Raw genomic sequence first — 15,151 nt, 5'->3', positions numbered from 1 at the left:
GAACACTGAATTTCCCAGCAGCCTGTGTTCCGCCTATCACGGACATCGTATCATCCTCGTCCGTAGTACGAGGATGATACGATGTCCGTGATAGGCGGAACACAGGCTGCTGGGAAATTCAGTGTTCCGCCTATCACAGGCGAAGGCGGCGCCGGAGGCGCGGCTTTTGAATTATAGAATGGCCGCTGTCTGTCTGCTCGACACGCTGATCGAGCGGGCAGACAGCGATGACTCGAGTATAAGCCGAGGGGGGCACTTTCAGCCTCAAAAAAGAGGCTGAAAATCTCGGCTTATACTCGAGTATATACGGTACTAAAATTAAGGGAATTTCCTTGTTCTACAGTCTCCTAAATTCCAAGACCTTATTTGAAAAATCCACAAATATTATAGCATGGGAACGAGAGCTAGGTTCAAGGTACTCTGAAAACCAATGCCAGAAAGCTCTACAAAATATTTTTACTGCAACTAAAAGTACCAACCTTTGGGAAGTAACCCACAAAATTATGTTGCGCTGGTACCTGACACCGCTCAGAATCTCAAAATTCAATCCATCGACCTCTTCTCTTTGTTGGAGGAAGTGTGGAGAAACAGGTACATTGAACCATATCCTGTGGAAATGTCCCGTCCTACGCCCATTATGGTTCAAAGTATTTAACCTAATTTCTAGGCTCGTAGGGACACCAACCACCCCCAATGCAGCCCTAGCTATACTGTCCATAGTTATAGAAATTATCCCGCCACAGATGAGAACCATAATTACACACCTTCTCCTTAGCTCTAGGCTAGTAATTTTACTCCATTGGTTAGCAACTACCTCGTCAATGTTTTAAAGAAGTAGTAGAGACAACTAACACTCACGCGACATACGAGGTCGTGTTCGCAGTCACTCACGGCAACCACCTCAAGATGCAAATTACTTGGACTAGTTGGAACTCGTGGTTTATATCTAATCAGGAGCACTGACAGGTTTTACCCTTGATGTCTGACATAAAATGCGCAAATTATATGATGTTATTACTGTTGGTATTATAGGTTATGTAACGAGTATTGAATGATCTCCATTGTCTTCTTTCTTTTGTTAATGTTAGCCATACGATTATTGTCTGAGACAATATACAGTCTTTTGATGTTTATGGCACTGCACAGTAAATTGTTTATTGTATGAACCTGACTTTACAATAATAAAAACCATTGAAGTTAACAAATGCACTACAAGTGCACTTGGAAGTGCAGTCACTGTAGATCTGAGAAGGACATGCAAATAAAAATAAAAAACAGCATTTTCACTTGTACGTGATTGGATGATAGAAATCAACAGAGCTTCCCCTCATTTCAGATCTTCCTCTCAGATCTACAGTGACTGCACTTCCAAGTGCACTTGTAGTGCACAGTGGCTTTGCCTTTAGTAAATAAACCCCATAGTGTGTCAATTTGCAATGTGTAATCAATAGATCTATTTGAAGCTGAGTGTGTAGCATTCACATGAGTATCCAACATATGATAACATTTTCTAAACTGGAGACTCTAAAGTTTTTTCAAGAACTCTTACAGCATCCTCAGCAATATCTTTCAAGAAGGAATAAAGCATGTAATATGTTGTACCAAACGACATGCCACCTGCAAGCGCTGTGCCAATCACAGGTATATTACTGGTTAAATATTCAACGAGCACAAGTACCCCGGCTGCACCTCTGGTTAATAAGGTGGTGACAAGCTCTTTGTTTATCTCTTTTACTACTATAGGTGATCTGATCACAGACTTCAACTCTTTGACATCTTTATCAAATTTGTTGGCCAACTTTACAAGTGATCTTTCATCCAGGCCAAATGCATTCCGATATTTTCTCATTTCTATCACCAACATGCCAACATCGCAAGCCACTGACAGTCCTGGAATAGGGACTGCTGCCACAACACAGGATATAGTTGCCCACTTCCAGATCTGCTTCATTAAGGCTTTTCTTTTCTTTTCTAAAATCGGCAGAGAAATATTGGGCAAAGATAACATAAACACATGTCGCTTTTGACTTGGAAGTTCCTGTTCTAGTGTCTCTTGCATTTGATTAAAGTCAAATTTGTTCAACTCTAGAGAGGAGAGGAGAAACACCTTTGGATCTTGGATCCCTCCATTATTTAGGCATTTAATGCACTCATTACGAATCGTATACAATATATCCTCTTCATTATATGACTTTTTCCGACGTATTTGAGAAGCGTGCAAGTCTGCGTCTACTTTTGATCTCACAAAGTAAAATTTCTTTCCCATGGACTTGATCTCTTTAGCCAGCTCCATATCATTGTGTCGGAAACGTTCCGATGACATAATTATAAAAAAGTCATATTGATGGAAATGAACCGCTTTGAGGTAATCGTTTGGGTTAAAATTTGGGGACCCAATTCCGGGTAGATCCCAAAATGTCACGTTTTTGTACTGTGGATGTGAATAGGGTTTTGGTTCCATGGTGGTCTCTGTAACTCCTGTTTTAGCAGCACCTTTTTCTTCATCATTATCCAGGCCGCGGATGGCATTGACAAAAGTAGACTTTCCCGATCCTGACTCTCCTGTTACTGCAATGTTTAATGGAGCATTTTCAATCTCGTTTAGAGACTGACTGAGTGTTTCGGTTGCTGAACATAGGTCACCTTCTTCTAAAGCTGCCTTAATTTCCTCCACTTCCTCCATTGAGATTATATGAAAGGTTTCTAAAGAATCCATTTTGGAAAAGTTCCTAAAGAAAAATAAAAAATATTTTTACATAGGTTCTGTAGCATGACATTTAAAAAGACCCTGACAGTCTTTAAAGGGTTAGTTCACCTTTCTCTGTAGATCAAATTACAATACTTATAGAACTATCCCTGAGGAAGGAGCCAAGTGTCTCTGAAATGCATTGGATCTTTGTGTGATCTCTGCCTGTGTCAAATCATGTACAAATACGTATAAGTGTATTGTACCCTTGTGAATTCCTATTAATCCCTACATGTGGAATTTTTAATATAGTGTACTGTTTAATACTTTTTTAATTGCAATTACAATAAAGTTTATACGTTTATGGATAAAGTATTTTTTGAGCCATTAAAGTCACATTCAATGGGGAATCTTTTTGCCATACATTATAATATAGGGATGTTGGCCAGTACAACAGTGAACTTCTAATTTTGCGTTTATCTGCATACGTTTTTTTTTTTTTGATAAAGGTTTCCTAACCCTTTAAAAAAAGTCCTAATGCTACTCTCCTAAAATAGAAGAGGTATTGTATTCACCTCTCTTGGTAAATACAAGTAAAAACGTAATCAAACTTTTTAACGACTTCCCGTCTGCGCTATAGCTGAAAGACGGCTGCAGCGTGGACTTAATTTGCTGCGAGGGCATCCATGGATATCCTCCCGTGCTTAAGCGGCCTGCGCACCCCCCTGCAGGGTGCATGTGGCACGCTCTGTGATCAGCGAGTCTATGAGAGCCAGCTGATCACAGATCGGAGTAAGGGGTCGGCCCCTCAGTCAATGACAGCTGATCATGTGATGTAAACAGAGCCAGTAATCGGCTATTTTTTTCCTCACGCTACCAAAAAAAAAGCCGATCACCAGTGGCTATGAGAGGGACATCGGTCCCAATCATGGAGAGCCTCTGCAGAGAATTAGAGCGGAAACTGCTAGCCAGGTCTTCTTGTCCAACATGAGTGCCTGACCTCAGAAAAGTGCTTCTGTAAGAATCGTCAAACATTCCCACAGACACACTCCTAAAACTTGTGGACATCCTTCCCAGAAGAGTTGAAGCTGTTATAGCTACAAAGGGTGGGCCAACTCAATATTGAACTCTAAGGACTAAGACTGGGATACCATTAAAGTCCATGTGCGTGTAAACGCAGGCATCCCAATGCTTTTGGCAATATAGTTTATCTGCGAAAAGGTGCTTTGTCCCTGGGCCAGCGTAGTGCGGCTGGGGAGCTTTTAGTAGTACAATCTTGATTTTGGTTCATGGTGCCTCCTAAGACTAGCAACCTCTATGTTATAGTTATTTGATTATGATTATTATTATTGTTTCTGTTTTAAGGAATGTTACATTTTTGGTTAACTGTTAATAAATGGCCACTGCGGACAAAATTTCTCCATATTGGCATCGTTATTATTATTTTTTGGTTGCAACGGGGTAATTTGAGGGTTAGCCCTTGTACACACGGTCAGAGATTCCGACAACCAAATCCGTGTCAGAGTAATTCCGACGGATTAATTACGGAAGAGGTCCGGAAGTGATGTTGCATACACACGGTCGGACTAAGTTGTCGGAAAATCCGATTGTACATAACTTGATGACGTTATTTAGTTATGACGGGACTACATTCAGGCTAGTAGCCAATAGCTTTGGTCTAGGAATTTGATCTGAGCATGCCTGGCACTTTGTCCGTCGGAGTAGGCTACACATGATCGGAGTATGTCCGATCGGAGCATTTGGTCGGAAAATTTTACCGGCAAGTTGGAAAACTTGGTCCGTCGGATATTCAGACGGAAACACTCTGATGCAGACGCCACACAGTCGGAATATCTGACAAAACGGTCCGATACGACACATTCCGTCGGAATCTCCGACCGCGTGTACAAGGGCTAAGGAGTGGTACCTTTTACTAAGAGGCTGTGAACATTTGTGGTATCCTAGTCATGTGCAGTACCTGGCTCCTGCCCATCTAATTATTTTTATGACCACACATTATGTTCAACGTCGTATAGGATACTAAGATATTCCTTTATAAAAGAACATTTTTTATATTTCCACATCTTTGTAGCCTTTATTACAAATATATTGTAAATGTGTTGAAAGTGTAGGCATGTTAACTTTCTTGTATTACAAGTTCTCGACCAGCCCATAGTAAAAACACGTCATTACTTTGATGTTAAATACCGTTGTTATGGCAGCGGCTAACTTCTATAACCCTGGTATTGTTTTTTTTTTACTATGGCTGATTCTGTTTCACATAAAATTGGGTGTGCAGGCAGATTTGCCGCGGAATCACTTTTAGCCCCCATACACACGGTCGGACATTCTGCCAACCAAATCCGTCGGATTTTGTCCGTCAGATTTTGTCCGTCAGATTGTGTCCGAAACTGTTGCATACACACGGTCAGACAAAGTTGTCAAAAAATCCGATCTTTCAGAACGTGATGATGTAATTTCGTTACGATGGGACTACGTTCAGGCTAGTAGCCAATAGCTTTGATGTAGGAATTTGATCTGAGCATGCGTGGCACTTTGTCCGATCGGAATTCTCTACACATGATTGGAGTATGTCCTATCGGACCAGTTTGTCTGAAAATATTTCCAACAAGTTGGAAAATTTGGTCCGACGGATATTCCGACGGAAACAGTCCGATGCATACCACACACAGTCGGATTATCCAACAACACGGTCCGATAGGACACATTCCGACGGATTCTCCGACCGTGTGTACGGGGGGCTTAGAAGGGTAAATGAGAGGTCTTTTTTACCCCAGATCTCTCAATAAAGAGGACCCGTCATCCCTTTTTCTATTACAAGGGATGATTACATTCCTTGTAATAGGAATAAAAGTGATAAAAAAAAATAAAGGGACGGTGTAAAGATAAAAAATAAAATAAATATGGAGGAGTGGTGTCACCCCTGTCTGAAACTAAATTTGTCAGTGAGCCCACATCCCTAATATCATAGAAAAAAATCCTTTTACTCAAAAAGAGTGTATATCCTCTAATGGGAATTTAAATAGGGCTACTGCAAATAAATAATAGTGTAGGAGTAGACATAGTTTCTACTTCTACACTATTATTTATTTGTAGTAGCCCTATTTAAATTCCCATTAGAAGATATACACTCTTTTTGAGTAAAAGGAATTTTTTTCAAAAATAAAATAAATAACATTTTTTTTTTTTTCTAAAGCACCCCATCTCTCGGTGCTCACATGCAGGAGCGAACGGACACGTAAGTCGCACAAGCATATGTAATGGGTGTTCAAACCACACATGTGAGGTATCGTTAGAGTGAGAGCAATAATTCTAGTGCAAGACCTCCTCTGTAACTCTAAACGGGTAACCTGTAAAACATTTTAGAGCATCTCCTATGGAGATTTTTAATACCATAATTTGTTGCCATTCAACGAGCGTGCGCATTTTTACAGCATGACATGTTAGGTATCTATTTACTCGGCATAACATCATCTTTCTCTTTTTGCAAGAAATTGGGGTAAATATTGTGTGTTTTATTTATTATTCAATAAAGTGTATTTTTTCCCAAAAAAATGTGTTTGAAAGACCGCTGCGCAAATACAGTGGGACATTAAAATTTTGCCATTTTATTCTCTATGGTCTCTGCTAAAAAATATATATAATGTTTGGGGGTTCTAAGTAATTTTCTAGCAAAAAATGCTGATTTAAACTTTTAAACAAAAAGTTCCAGAAAAGCCCCGGTCTACAAGTGGTTAAAGAGATGGAAATCATACTTACTGGGGGGGTGAGTAATCTGAAGGATGTTTTGTGGTTTCTACCACTCCAGTTTTAGCAGCACCTTCAAATTCATTATCATCAAGACCCTGGATGACGTTGACAAAAGTAACCTTTCCAGATCTCGATTCTCCAGGTACAGTAATGTTCACTGTAGGATTTTCCATGCGTTTGTCTTGCTCAGTGATCCTCCCAGCGGTGTCACACAATGTAGTTTCCCGCAATGCATTTATGATCTCTCGTAGCTCAGATTCGGACACAGTACCATCTCTTGATGTGGCATCACCTCCTCGTAGAGCTTTTGCAATCTCCCGTATTTCCTCGTCAGAAAGTGGACTAAATCCATAACCTGCACCTGCATCCATTCTTATGGTTGAACCAGACTCCTGGACAAAAGGAACATTAACCATGATTGGACAGTATTGGCACATTAAAAGATATTAGAACAGAAAGATACATTTTGGTTGGTATTTTGTTGATTTTTTTTTTTTACATTGTTCTCCATCTTATAAAATAAATCTAGTTGGGTCAATTATGAAAGGAAACTGAATAGTTCCATAATTGCTAAGACTTCTATTCTTCGTATGCTTTTTAGTTTGGAAAGCCCTGATTTTTTTTTTCTCCTTCGTGGGCCTACAAAATATGGTGCTTTCCCCACACGTGGTTAAATTTGGTGAGAGTAAATTGGTCAAGTGTTGGGGTTTGATGGAATATGAACATGCCTTTAAAAGTGAGATTTCCCTAACAGAGTACACTGGGATTTGGAAAACGTTGGGTGATTGTCACCAGATAAGAAAAGCAGACGCCTAGAAAAGCTGGTATCAACATTTTAAACTAACCTGAATTTCATTTTTAGGACAACATTTTGTGTTACCGTATATATATTTGAGTATAAGCCAAGTTTTTCAGCACATTTTTTTGTGCTGAAAATGCCCCCCTCAGCTTATACTGGAGTCAAGTACTTTCTGCAGCAGAGAATGACATTTTCTGAACCGACTTCGGGGCCCTGTATCTCGGGGCCACTTGGTGCTAGGAACCCCAAATTTGGTTTGAAAACCCAGCGGAACTAGCACAACATATCCAGATGGGGTTCCTAGCACCAAGTGTCCCCGAGATACAGTTCAGAAAATGTCATTCTCTGCTGCAGAAAAGTGCTTGACATTTTATGAACCAAATTTGGGGCCCCATATCTCAGGGCCGCTTGGTGATAGGAACCCCATCTTTGGATATGTTGTAGTGCTAGTTACACCAAATTTGGGGTTCCTAGCACTAAGTGGTCCCCAAATACAGGGCCCCAAAGTCAGTCAACTGTGTTCCATCTTCAGCAATGTCATTTTCAGAAACCCTGAGACTCAATTTTGGCTGCAGCTAGGGGGCATCTAGGAACCCTTAACTACTGAGTTTGAAGTTCGGGGGACCTATGGCTGCAAATAGGCACAGTGAGGCTGCAAATGGGCACAGTGAGGCTGCAAATGAGCATTGTGGACCCACTTTTCCACTTACAGTAGCTGCACATTTCTTACCCTAGGCTTATACTCAAGTCAATAAGTTTTCCCAGGTTTTTGTGGTAAAATTAGGTGCCTCCATTTAAAATGATTGATTCCCTGCAGATTTTGTAAGTTTGCCCATTTACAAAGAAATTAATGGTCAATCATTTTTTTTTATTATAGGTATAATTTAAATTATAGAGACAGAATATCAACCAAAAATGCAGAAAACAACACAATACAATTGTTATAAATTGAGTTGCAGTTGGGAAGTTCTGCGGAGGATGGGGTTTCCGTTGGTTTTTATTGGGTGGCTACAAACTCTGTACAGATCCCCCAAGGCGGCCATCGGAGGCATTGCGGGTCTCACCCCATATAGAAGGACTGAAAATGGCTTGGCTGGAGGAGAGGGTGGCACTGTATGCTGATGACCTCCTGCTTTTTCTGAATGATGCGGACCCCTCTCTTAGAGGAGCGCTGCGAGTACTGACTGACTTTTCTAGGATAACTGGACTGCGGGTGAACTGGACAAAGTCCCAGTTACTTGCTATTGACCCTGAGGCAAAACGACTAGCCCCGCCAAATATCCAACTGCAATGGGTAGAGGACATGGTGTACCTGGGAGTGAGGGTCTCGAGAGACGTGTCCAGCTTTATCCCCCTCAATCTAGATCCGGTGGTCCAAAATGTCAAGGCCAGGTTGAAAGCCTGGGAAATCCTTCCCCTATCCCTCTTAGGCCGCATTAACCTAATCAAGATGAAGATAATCCCTAAATTTACCTATCTATTCCGTAACTCCCCACAATGGATTCCTTCCTCATTTTTTACGAAATTGAATAGTTTGTTCTCTTCCTTCCTGTGGGGCTCCGGCCCCCATAGGTTTAAACTATCCACGCTGATGCGTCCGGTGCTGCCGGGAGGGTTGGCGTTTCCTGACTGCCAGAAATATTTTCTGGCAGCGCAGTTGGTCACGATAGTCTGGTGGATGGCACCAGACATGTCCAACCCTGCGGCGGTTCTGGAGGCTGCGGTGGTCCGATCCGTGGAGGCCCTGACACACTTGCCCCTGCGGGGTCCCAGAGCCCCCTATGACCTGACACCCTCTATGCACACAACTCTAAGGGCCTGGCGGGCGGGACTGGGACTGGAGGGGTTTCCGGGGACTGCAATCTCCCCACACACCCCCCTATGGAATAATCCTACCTTACCTCACCTCTACTCACTACCAGACCCCAAAATTTGGGCCAGATGTGGCATAAAACTCATATCTGACCTCACGTCAGGTACGACTATACACCCCTTTAATCACCTGGTATCTCGCAATAATGTGCCCTCCTCGCATCTATTCCGCTATATGCAGCTATCCCATGCTTTCAAGGCCCAAGTGGTACCCAATACCACGCAAATTGTGCAATCCGCCCTGGAAAAGGTTACAAGATCTGAATGTACTAGAAAGCCGACTTCGGTGCTCTATGCGCACCTTATTAGGGTCTCTTTTCCAGATCTGTCAAAGCTCCGACGGAGATGGACATTCCGGACCTGGATTCCGAGGACTGGGAGGACATGTGGGACTTTCCCTTCACCATCCTGGTCTCTCTTCGAGACCGTCTCATACAATACAAAATTCTACACCGGGCATATATTACCCCGTATAGATTACATAAAATGAGAACCTCCCTGTCCTCGGAGTGCTGGAGATGCACTGGGGATCCGGGTGACTTTATACACATCTTCTGGTCCTGCCCGGTAATTCAGCGTTACTGGTCACAGGTACTATCCAAAAGTGGTGGGAATAGATGTAGCCCAGACCCCGCGGATATGCCTTCTGGGATTGGTGGAGGGGGTGGCCCCCAGGATAGCAGACAGAACCCTGATAGGACTTCTACTCTTTTATGCCAGGAAAATGATCACCTTATGCTGGAAAAAGCAGGCCCCGCCGTCATTACAACTGTGGAAATCCCATGTCAATAAAGTCTTGCCACATTATAAGGAAACATATCATAACAGGGGTTGCCCCAAAAAATACATGAAAGTGTGGTCTAAGTGGCTGGCTGATGCCTCCACAGTGACTACAGATTAACATGTCCGGGATGTCATCCTGAGGGAAGATGGGAGTGTGGTTGGGGTGGGTCCCTGGTATTGCTCCACTTCACTGTCTTATGTTATTTAGTGTAGCCAATACTATGAGCCTAATTCACTTATTCTGGTGCCCCTTGCGGCCCGACTGCAGAATTTGGTCCTAAGTTGTTGTATGGAGGGGGAGCCAACCTAGCACTAAGTTAGTTGTTGTTGTTGTGGATGTGCTACAGGTGTTGATTATTCTGTTGGAATCGCTTGATGGCCCCTGCGTGGGTCTAACCATAATACTGTGGCATGTCACTGTTTTTTGTTGAATGTTTGTTTGTCTGTCTAAAACTCAATAAAAAATATTAAAAAAAAAAAAAATTGAGTTGCAGTTCAGTGAGTAAAATAAGTATTTAATCCCCAATCATCAAACAATAATTCTGGCTCCCACATACTGGTTACAGTATGAGCTCATGTGGTACACAGATTAGTCCTGTAAATTTTAAGAAGGTGCTCCTAACGACAACTCGTTATGGGTACAAAAGACACCTGTCCACAGAATCTCTTTCTTCCATTCAAACCCACCATCATGGGCTAGACCAGGGATATGCAATTAGCGGACCTCCAGCTGTTGCAAAACTACAAGTCCCATCGTGCCTCTGCCCCTGAGTGTCATGTTTGTGGCTGTCAGAGTCTTGCTATGCCTCATGGGACTTGCAGTTCTGCAACAGCTGGAGGTCCACTAATTGCATATCCCTGGGCTAGACCAAAGAGCTGTCATAGGACGTTAGGGACAAGACTGTAGACCTGCACAAGGCTGAAATGGGCTACAAGACCATCAGAAAGAAGCTGGTGAGAAGGAGATAACTGTTGGAGCGATTATTCTCAAATGTAAGAAATACAAAATATCCATCAATTGCCCTCGGTCTTTAGCTCCATGCAAGGTTTCACCTCATCGGGTAAGGATGATCATGAGGAAAGTGAGGGATCAGCCCAGAACTACACGGGAGGAGCTTGTGAATGATCTCAAGTCAGTAGGGAGCACAGTCATCAAAAAAAAACATTGGTAACTAGGGGTGTTGAAAATAATTGTTGACTCGATGCATCGCGATTCAGTCTTAAAGCATTCTGCATTGAGAAGAAAGGCTGAAACGCGATTGCACCAATAAGGTCATTTTGGCGCTCCTCTGTTATAGTTGTCCTCCCCTCCCTCCCACCTCCTCTCTGACTTTATCTCATGGAATTTGCCCAGGGTGGCCGCTCACCAGTGCCTGAATGGATCATACACAGCGGGCATTTCCCGCTGTGTCACGGAGCTTTGATCTGAATATCCCGGCGTGCCCCTCCTCCTCCTCTTCCAGCGGCCACTGTAACAGAGTGCCACCTCCTAGACCAAGTCCTGTGATAGACGGAGCACTGATCTGTCAGTTACTTTCTGTTTTTTTACCTTGGCAAATTATGTCACACATCCCAGGAGTCTTCAGATGGGGAGGAGAGGAGGAGGGTTTTTTCGCAGCTAAGCACACCCTCCTGCATACACGCTTCAGCTACAGGCAGATGGATTCTAGGAAGTAAATGCTAGGTGAATAATTTGCCCTTACCAAAGATGGCCACAAAAGTGATTTTGCTACAAAATAAAGCATAGAGACAGGAATGGATGGGGGAGTTTGTTTGAATATTCAAAATGAATTAAAGTCATTGTAAAGTCAGAAGGTTTTTTTTCTATCTTGATGCATTCTATGCATTAAGATAAAAAAAACCTTCTGTGTGCAGAAGCCCCCCTCAGCCCCCCTTTATTTTCTACTATAAAACATACAAAATAAAATTCTTCATGAATTTAGGCCACATATTTTTGACAAATAATAAATAAATAATAAAAATCGCAGATCACCGCCATTACTAGTAAGAAAAAAATTATAATAAAAATGCCATAAATCTCTCCCCTATTTTGTAGAAGCTATAACTTTTGCACAAACCAATCAATATACGCTCATTGGGTTTTTCTTTTTACCAAAAATATGTAGAAGAATACATATCGGCCTAAATTGAGGAAAAAAATAGTTGTTTTTTTATATATTTTTAGAGGATATTTATTATAGCAAAAAGTAAAAAAATATTGCGTTTTTTTCAAAATTTTCGCTCTTTTTTTTGTTTATAGCGCAAAAAATAAAAAATCTGCAGAGGTGATCAAATACCACCAAAAGAAATCTCTAATTGTGGTGGAAAAAAAGGACGTCAATTTTGATTGGGTGCAACGTCGCATGCGCAATTGTCAATTGAATTGACGCAGTGCTGAATCACAAAAAGTGCTCTGGTCAGGAAGGGGGTAAAATCTTCCGGGGCTGAAGCAGTTAATGTATGTTTGTAAACCATGATTTTAACTCTAATTCAATTTATTTTTACAAATTCTATGCCTGTGCCTATAAAGTCCATTTTCCAATTTCCAATCTTTTTTATAAACAAAATTAGGACGTTGGCATATTATTATCTGTGTATCCACAGTGTCACCCTGTGAGGATACACGTTAAACCCTAAAATTCTTTGCCAACTTTGAGGCTCGGTTCACACAGCAAAGTTGTATGGCTTTGCTTTGCGACTCCCTTGGATGCTATTAAGGAGCCTGTACAATCGCTCAGTCGGACCACAGTAGTGCAGGGACCTTTTCTAAAGTCAGAGCGACTTATGTAGCATCAGTAAAGACGGCTCTCATAGGGAAACATTGCCTTTGACACATCATGCGACTTGAGGTCTCACAAGTCGGATCCCATGTCGCAGCAGTATGAAGCCTGAAGGTGACAAAAACATTTTTTTACACTCCATTCTGGGAATTAAAGTGTCACACTTTGTATAATTTAAGAAGGCAAGGTATGCATCTAAATAAAAGAAAATCTATTCATCTGCCTACTGAGAAATGTTTAAGGCCCCATTCACACCTCAGCGTTTTGGGAAAAAAATCCCCCAAAAAAACGATTATTCTCTATGGAGTGGATTCACATCTCAACTCCAAGTCGCCTGAACCCAAACACCTGAAGCTCAAAAGGGTTCTGGAGCTTTTGTGGTTAGTTTAAATTGGGCAGATTGTTGCATTTTTGAAGCGCTTTCTGCTCCAGGGAAATGCTTGATTCGAGCATTTTAGTGCATTTTTCTGTTCGAATTCAATAAATAAAAGTGCAATAATTAAATAAAAATAAATAATAATAACTAACTAACTAAATAATATAAAATGAATAAATAAATAAACAATGCAAATAAATAAATAAATAAATAAATAAAAACCTAACCCCAACCCTTAACCCTAATATTAACCCCTAACCTTAACACCTAACCTAACAAAATTAAAAAATTAACATTAAGTCAATAAATAAATAATAATTAATTAATTAACCCCTAACCTTTCAACCACATCCGTCAAACACAAGGCCCCTGGGGCCAAAGCCAGCCGAATCATGTGGCCTTCGCACCTTTCCTGCAGCTGCATCACCCCAACCCTCCTTTCTGCCCCCCACCCACTGTCTCAGTAGTTGGCAGCAGTGAGGAAGACATATCCACTCCTACAGGTCCTGGGCCTTTCTGTGCCCCTCCTCTCCACCTGTCTGCTCTCAGCATTCAGCAGACTCCGGCAGATGACTCAAACCCCCCTTCTGGCCCTCCTCCAGAACCTACACTTTCTGCTTCCCAGCTCCTCCCCCAGATTCTTCCTTGGCAGCAGCATAAGGGAGGGTGGGGGACTCTTGACTGCCGATGGGGTGGGGGGGATCTTGACCTCTGATGTAAGGGAGGGTGGGGAACTCTTGACTGCCGATGGGGTGGGGGGGATCTTGACTCTGATGTAAGGGAGGGTGAGGCACTCTTGACTGCCGATGGTGGGGGGGAATTTTGACATCTGATGTAGGGGGAGGGGGTGGTGCTCTGGACATCTGGTCTTACAAATACAACCTGCGCTTTGAGTGCAACCCTAAAGCTGATGCGGCCCACAATGAAATTGAGTGTGATACACCTGCTTTAAACCCTAACCATTTACAAAAAAGTAAAAAAAATAAATAAAAATAAACAGTAATAAATAATAAATAAAAGTGGATAAAAAAAAAGCTTAAAAAAAAAAAAGCAACGAATGATGAAGCAGATGATATTTTTCTCTATTGGCTAATTAAAAATGCCAAAGCTCAAAAATGATTAAAAAAAACGCTGTAAATAAACGCTCAAAAATTAAATTGAAATAGAAATTGTTACCTTGCTTGTTATGACATGTCTTCTTCTTGAACGTTCTTTGGGTATCTGTCGCTTTCCGCTTGTTCTTGTTCCGTATATTTATATATATATATATACATAGTTTCTATTCTGATGAAAGGAAACTGAAAGTAAAACTGCAAACTCATCCAGGTACGTTTTTCATACGGCCAGCCCAGGTAATTCTTCCATGAACTGGGTGTGCTCCAAAGCTATTTACCTTTCCTCTACCTGCCTTAGCTAGAACAGATCTCCATTCTTTGAGCTCAAAAAACAGGCGTGAATTTATAGGCTCATTCACACAGACATTGGTGCATCATCTGCATGGAATGCGGGTTCTTGTTGCCACGGCTAGCATAAGATCCTGCATAAAATGCATGCCTATTTGTACTACCTATGTGTACAATTCCTCTACTGACTAGTTTATAGACATGCGCACTGCCGAAAAAGTTGTTCATTTTTGTTTAATTTGTTTTATTTTATTTATTTATTTTTCGGGTCTTTCAATATGATCGCAATTTGAAAATGCGAAAATCTGAAAACCCAAAAATAAGAAAGAAAATTTGAAAGAATTACTAGCTAACTAATAATAACTAACTATTAAATTCTAGGTATTGGAATTTCCTTCAAATTTGACTGTTAGTGAACGTAACCAGTACGAATTTATCCAAAGTTACAAATTATATTGATACTGTAGATCCAGAACATCCAGAATATACCCACAGAGGAGGAGAAAAGAAAACATCAGTGTTATAAGTCTGTTGATGCACAACTAGACCCATTTGGGGTCTATTTTTAAGGTCAGAGGCTAGCACACACAGGGTGTGGAATGGAGAAGGATATCTACCAGCTATAATTTTACCTGCAATTGGACTCTGTTTCCTTTCCCTCTCCCTTTTGTTTGACTTTTT

At 41.5% G+C, this 15,151-nt stretch overlaps 1 protein-coding gene across 1 annotated transcript; it reads right to left on the bottom strand.

The window, feature by feature from the left end:
- Window positions 1-200: 200 nt before the first annotated feature.
- LOC143933728 (interferon-inducible GTPase 5-like) lies at window positions 201-14,451 on the bottom strand. The gene is made up of 3 exons (XM_077456726.1): window positions 14,244-14,451; window positions 6,467-6,849; window positions 201-2,729 (listed from the first exon to the last, which is right to left on the bottom strand). Exons 2-3 carry the CDS (start codon window positions 6,826-6,828, stop codon window positions 1,511-1,513), a joined length of 1,581 nt encoding a protein of 526 aa, XP_077312852.1. The 5' UTR covers window positions 6,829-6,849; window positions 14,244-14,451; the 3' UTR covers window positions 201-1,510.
- Between the last annotated feature and the right edge of the window lie 700 nt (window positions 14,452-15,151).

This window comes from Lithobates pipiens, unplaced genomic scaffold (genome assembly GCF_037356315.1).
Source record: "Lithobates pipiens isolate NorthernLeopardFrog02 unplaced genomic scaffold, aLitPip1_a1.2 Scaffold_27, whole genome shotgun sequence".
Classification (NCBI taxonomy): domain Eukaryota; kingdom Metazoa; phylum Chordata; class Amphibia; order Anura; family Ranidae; genus Lithobates; species Lithobates pipiens.
This window is presented reverse-complemented; position numbering and strand designations above follow the sequence as displayed.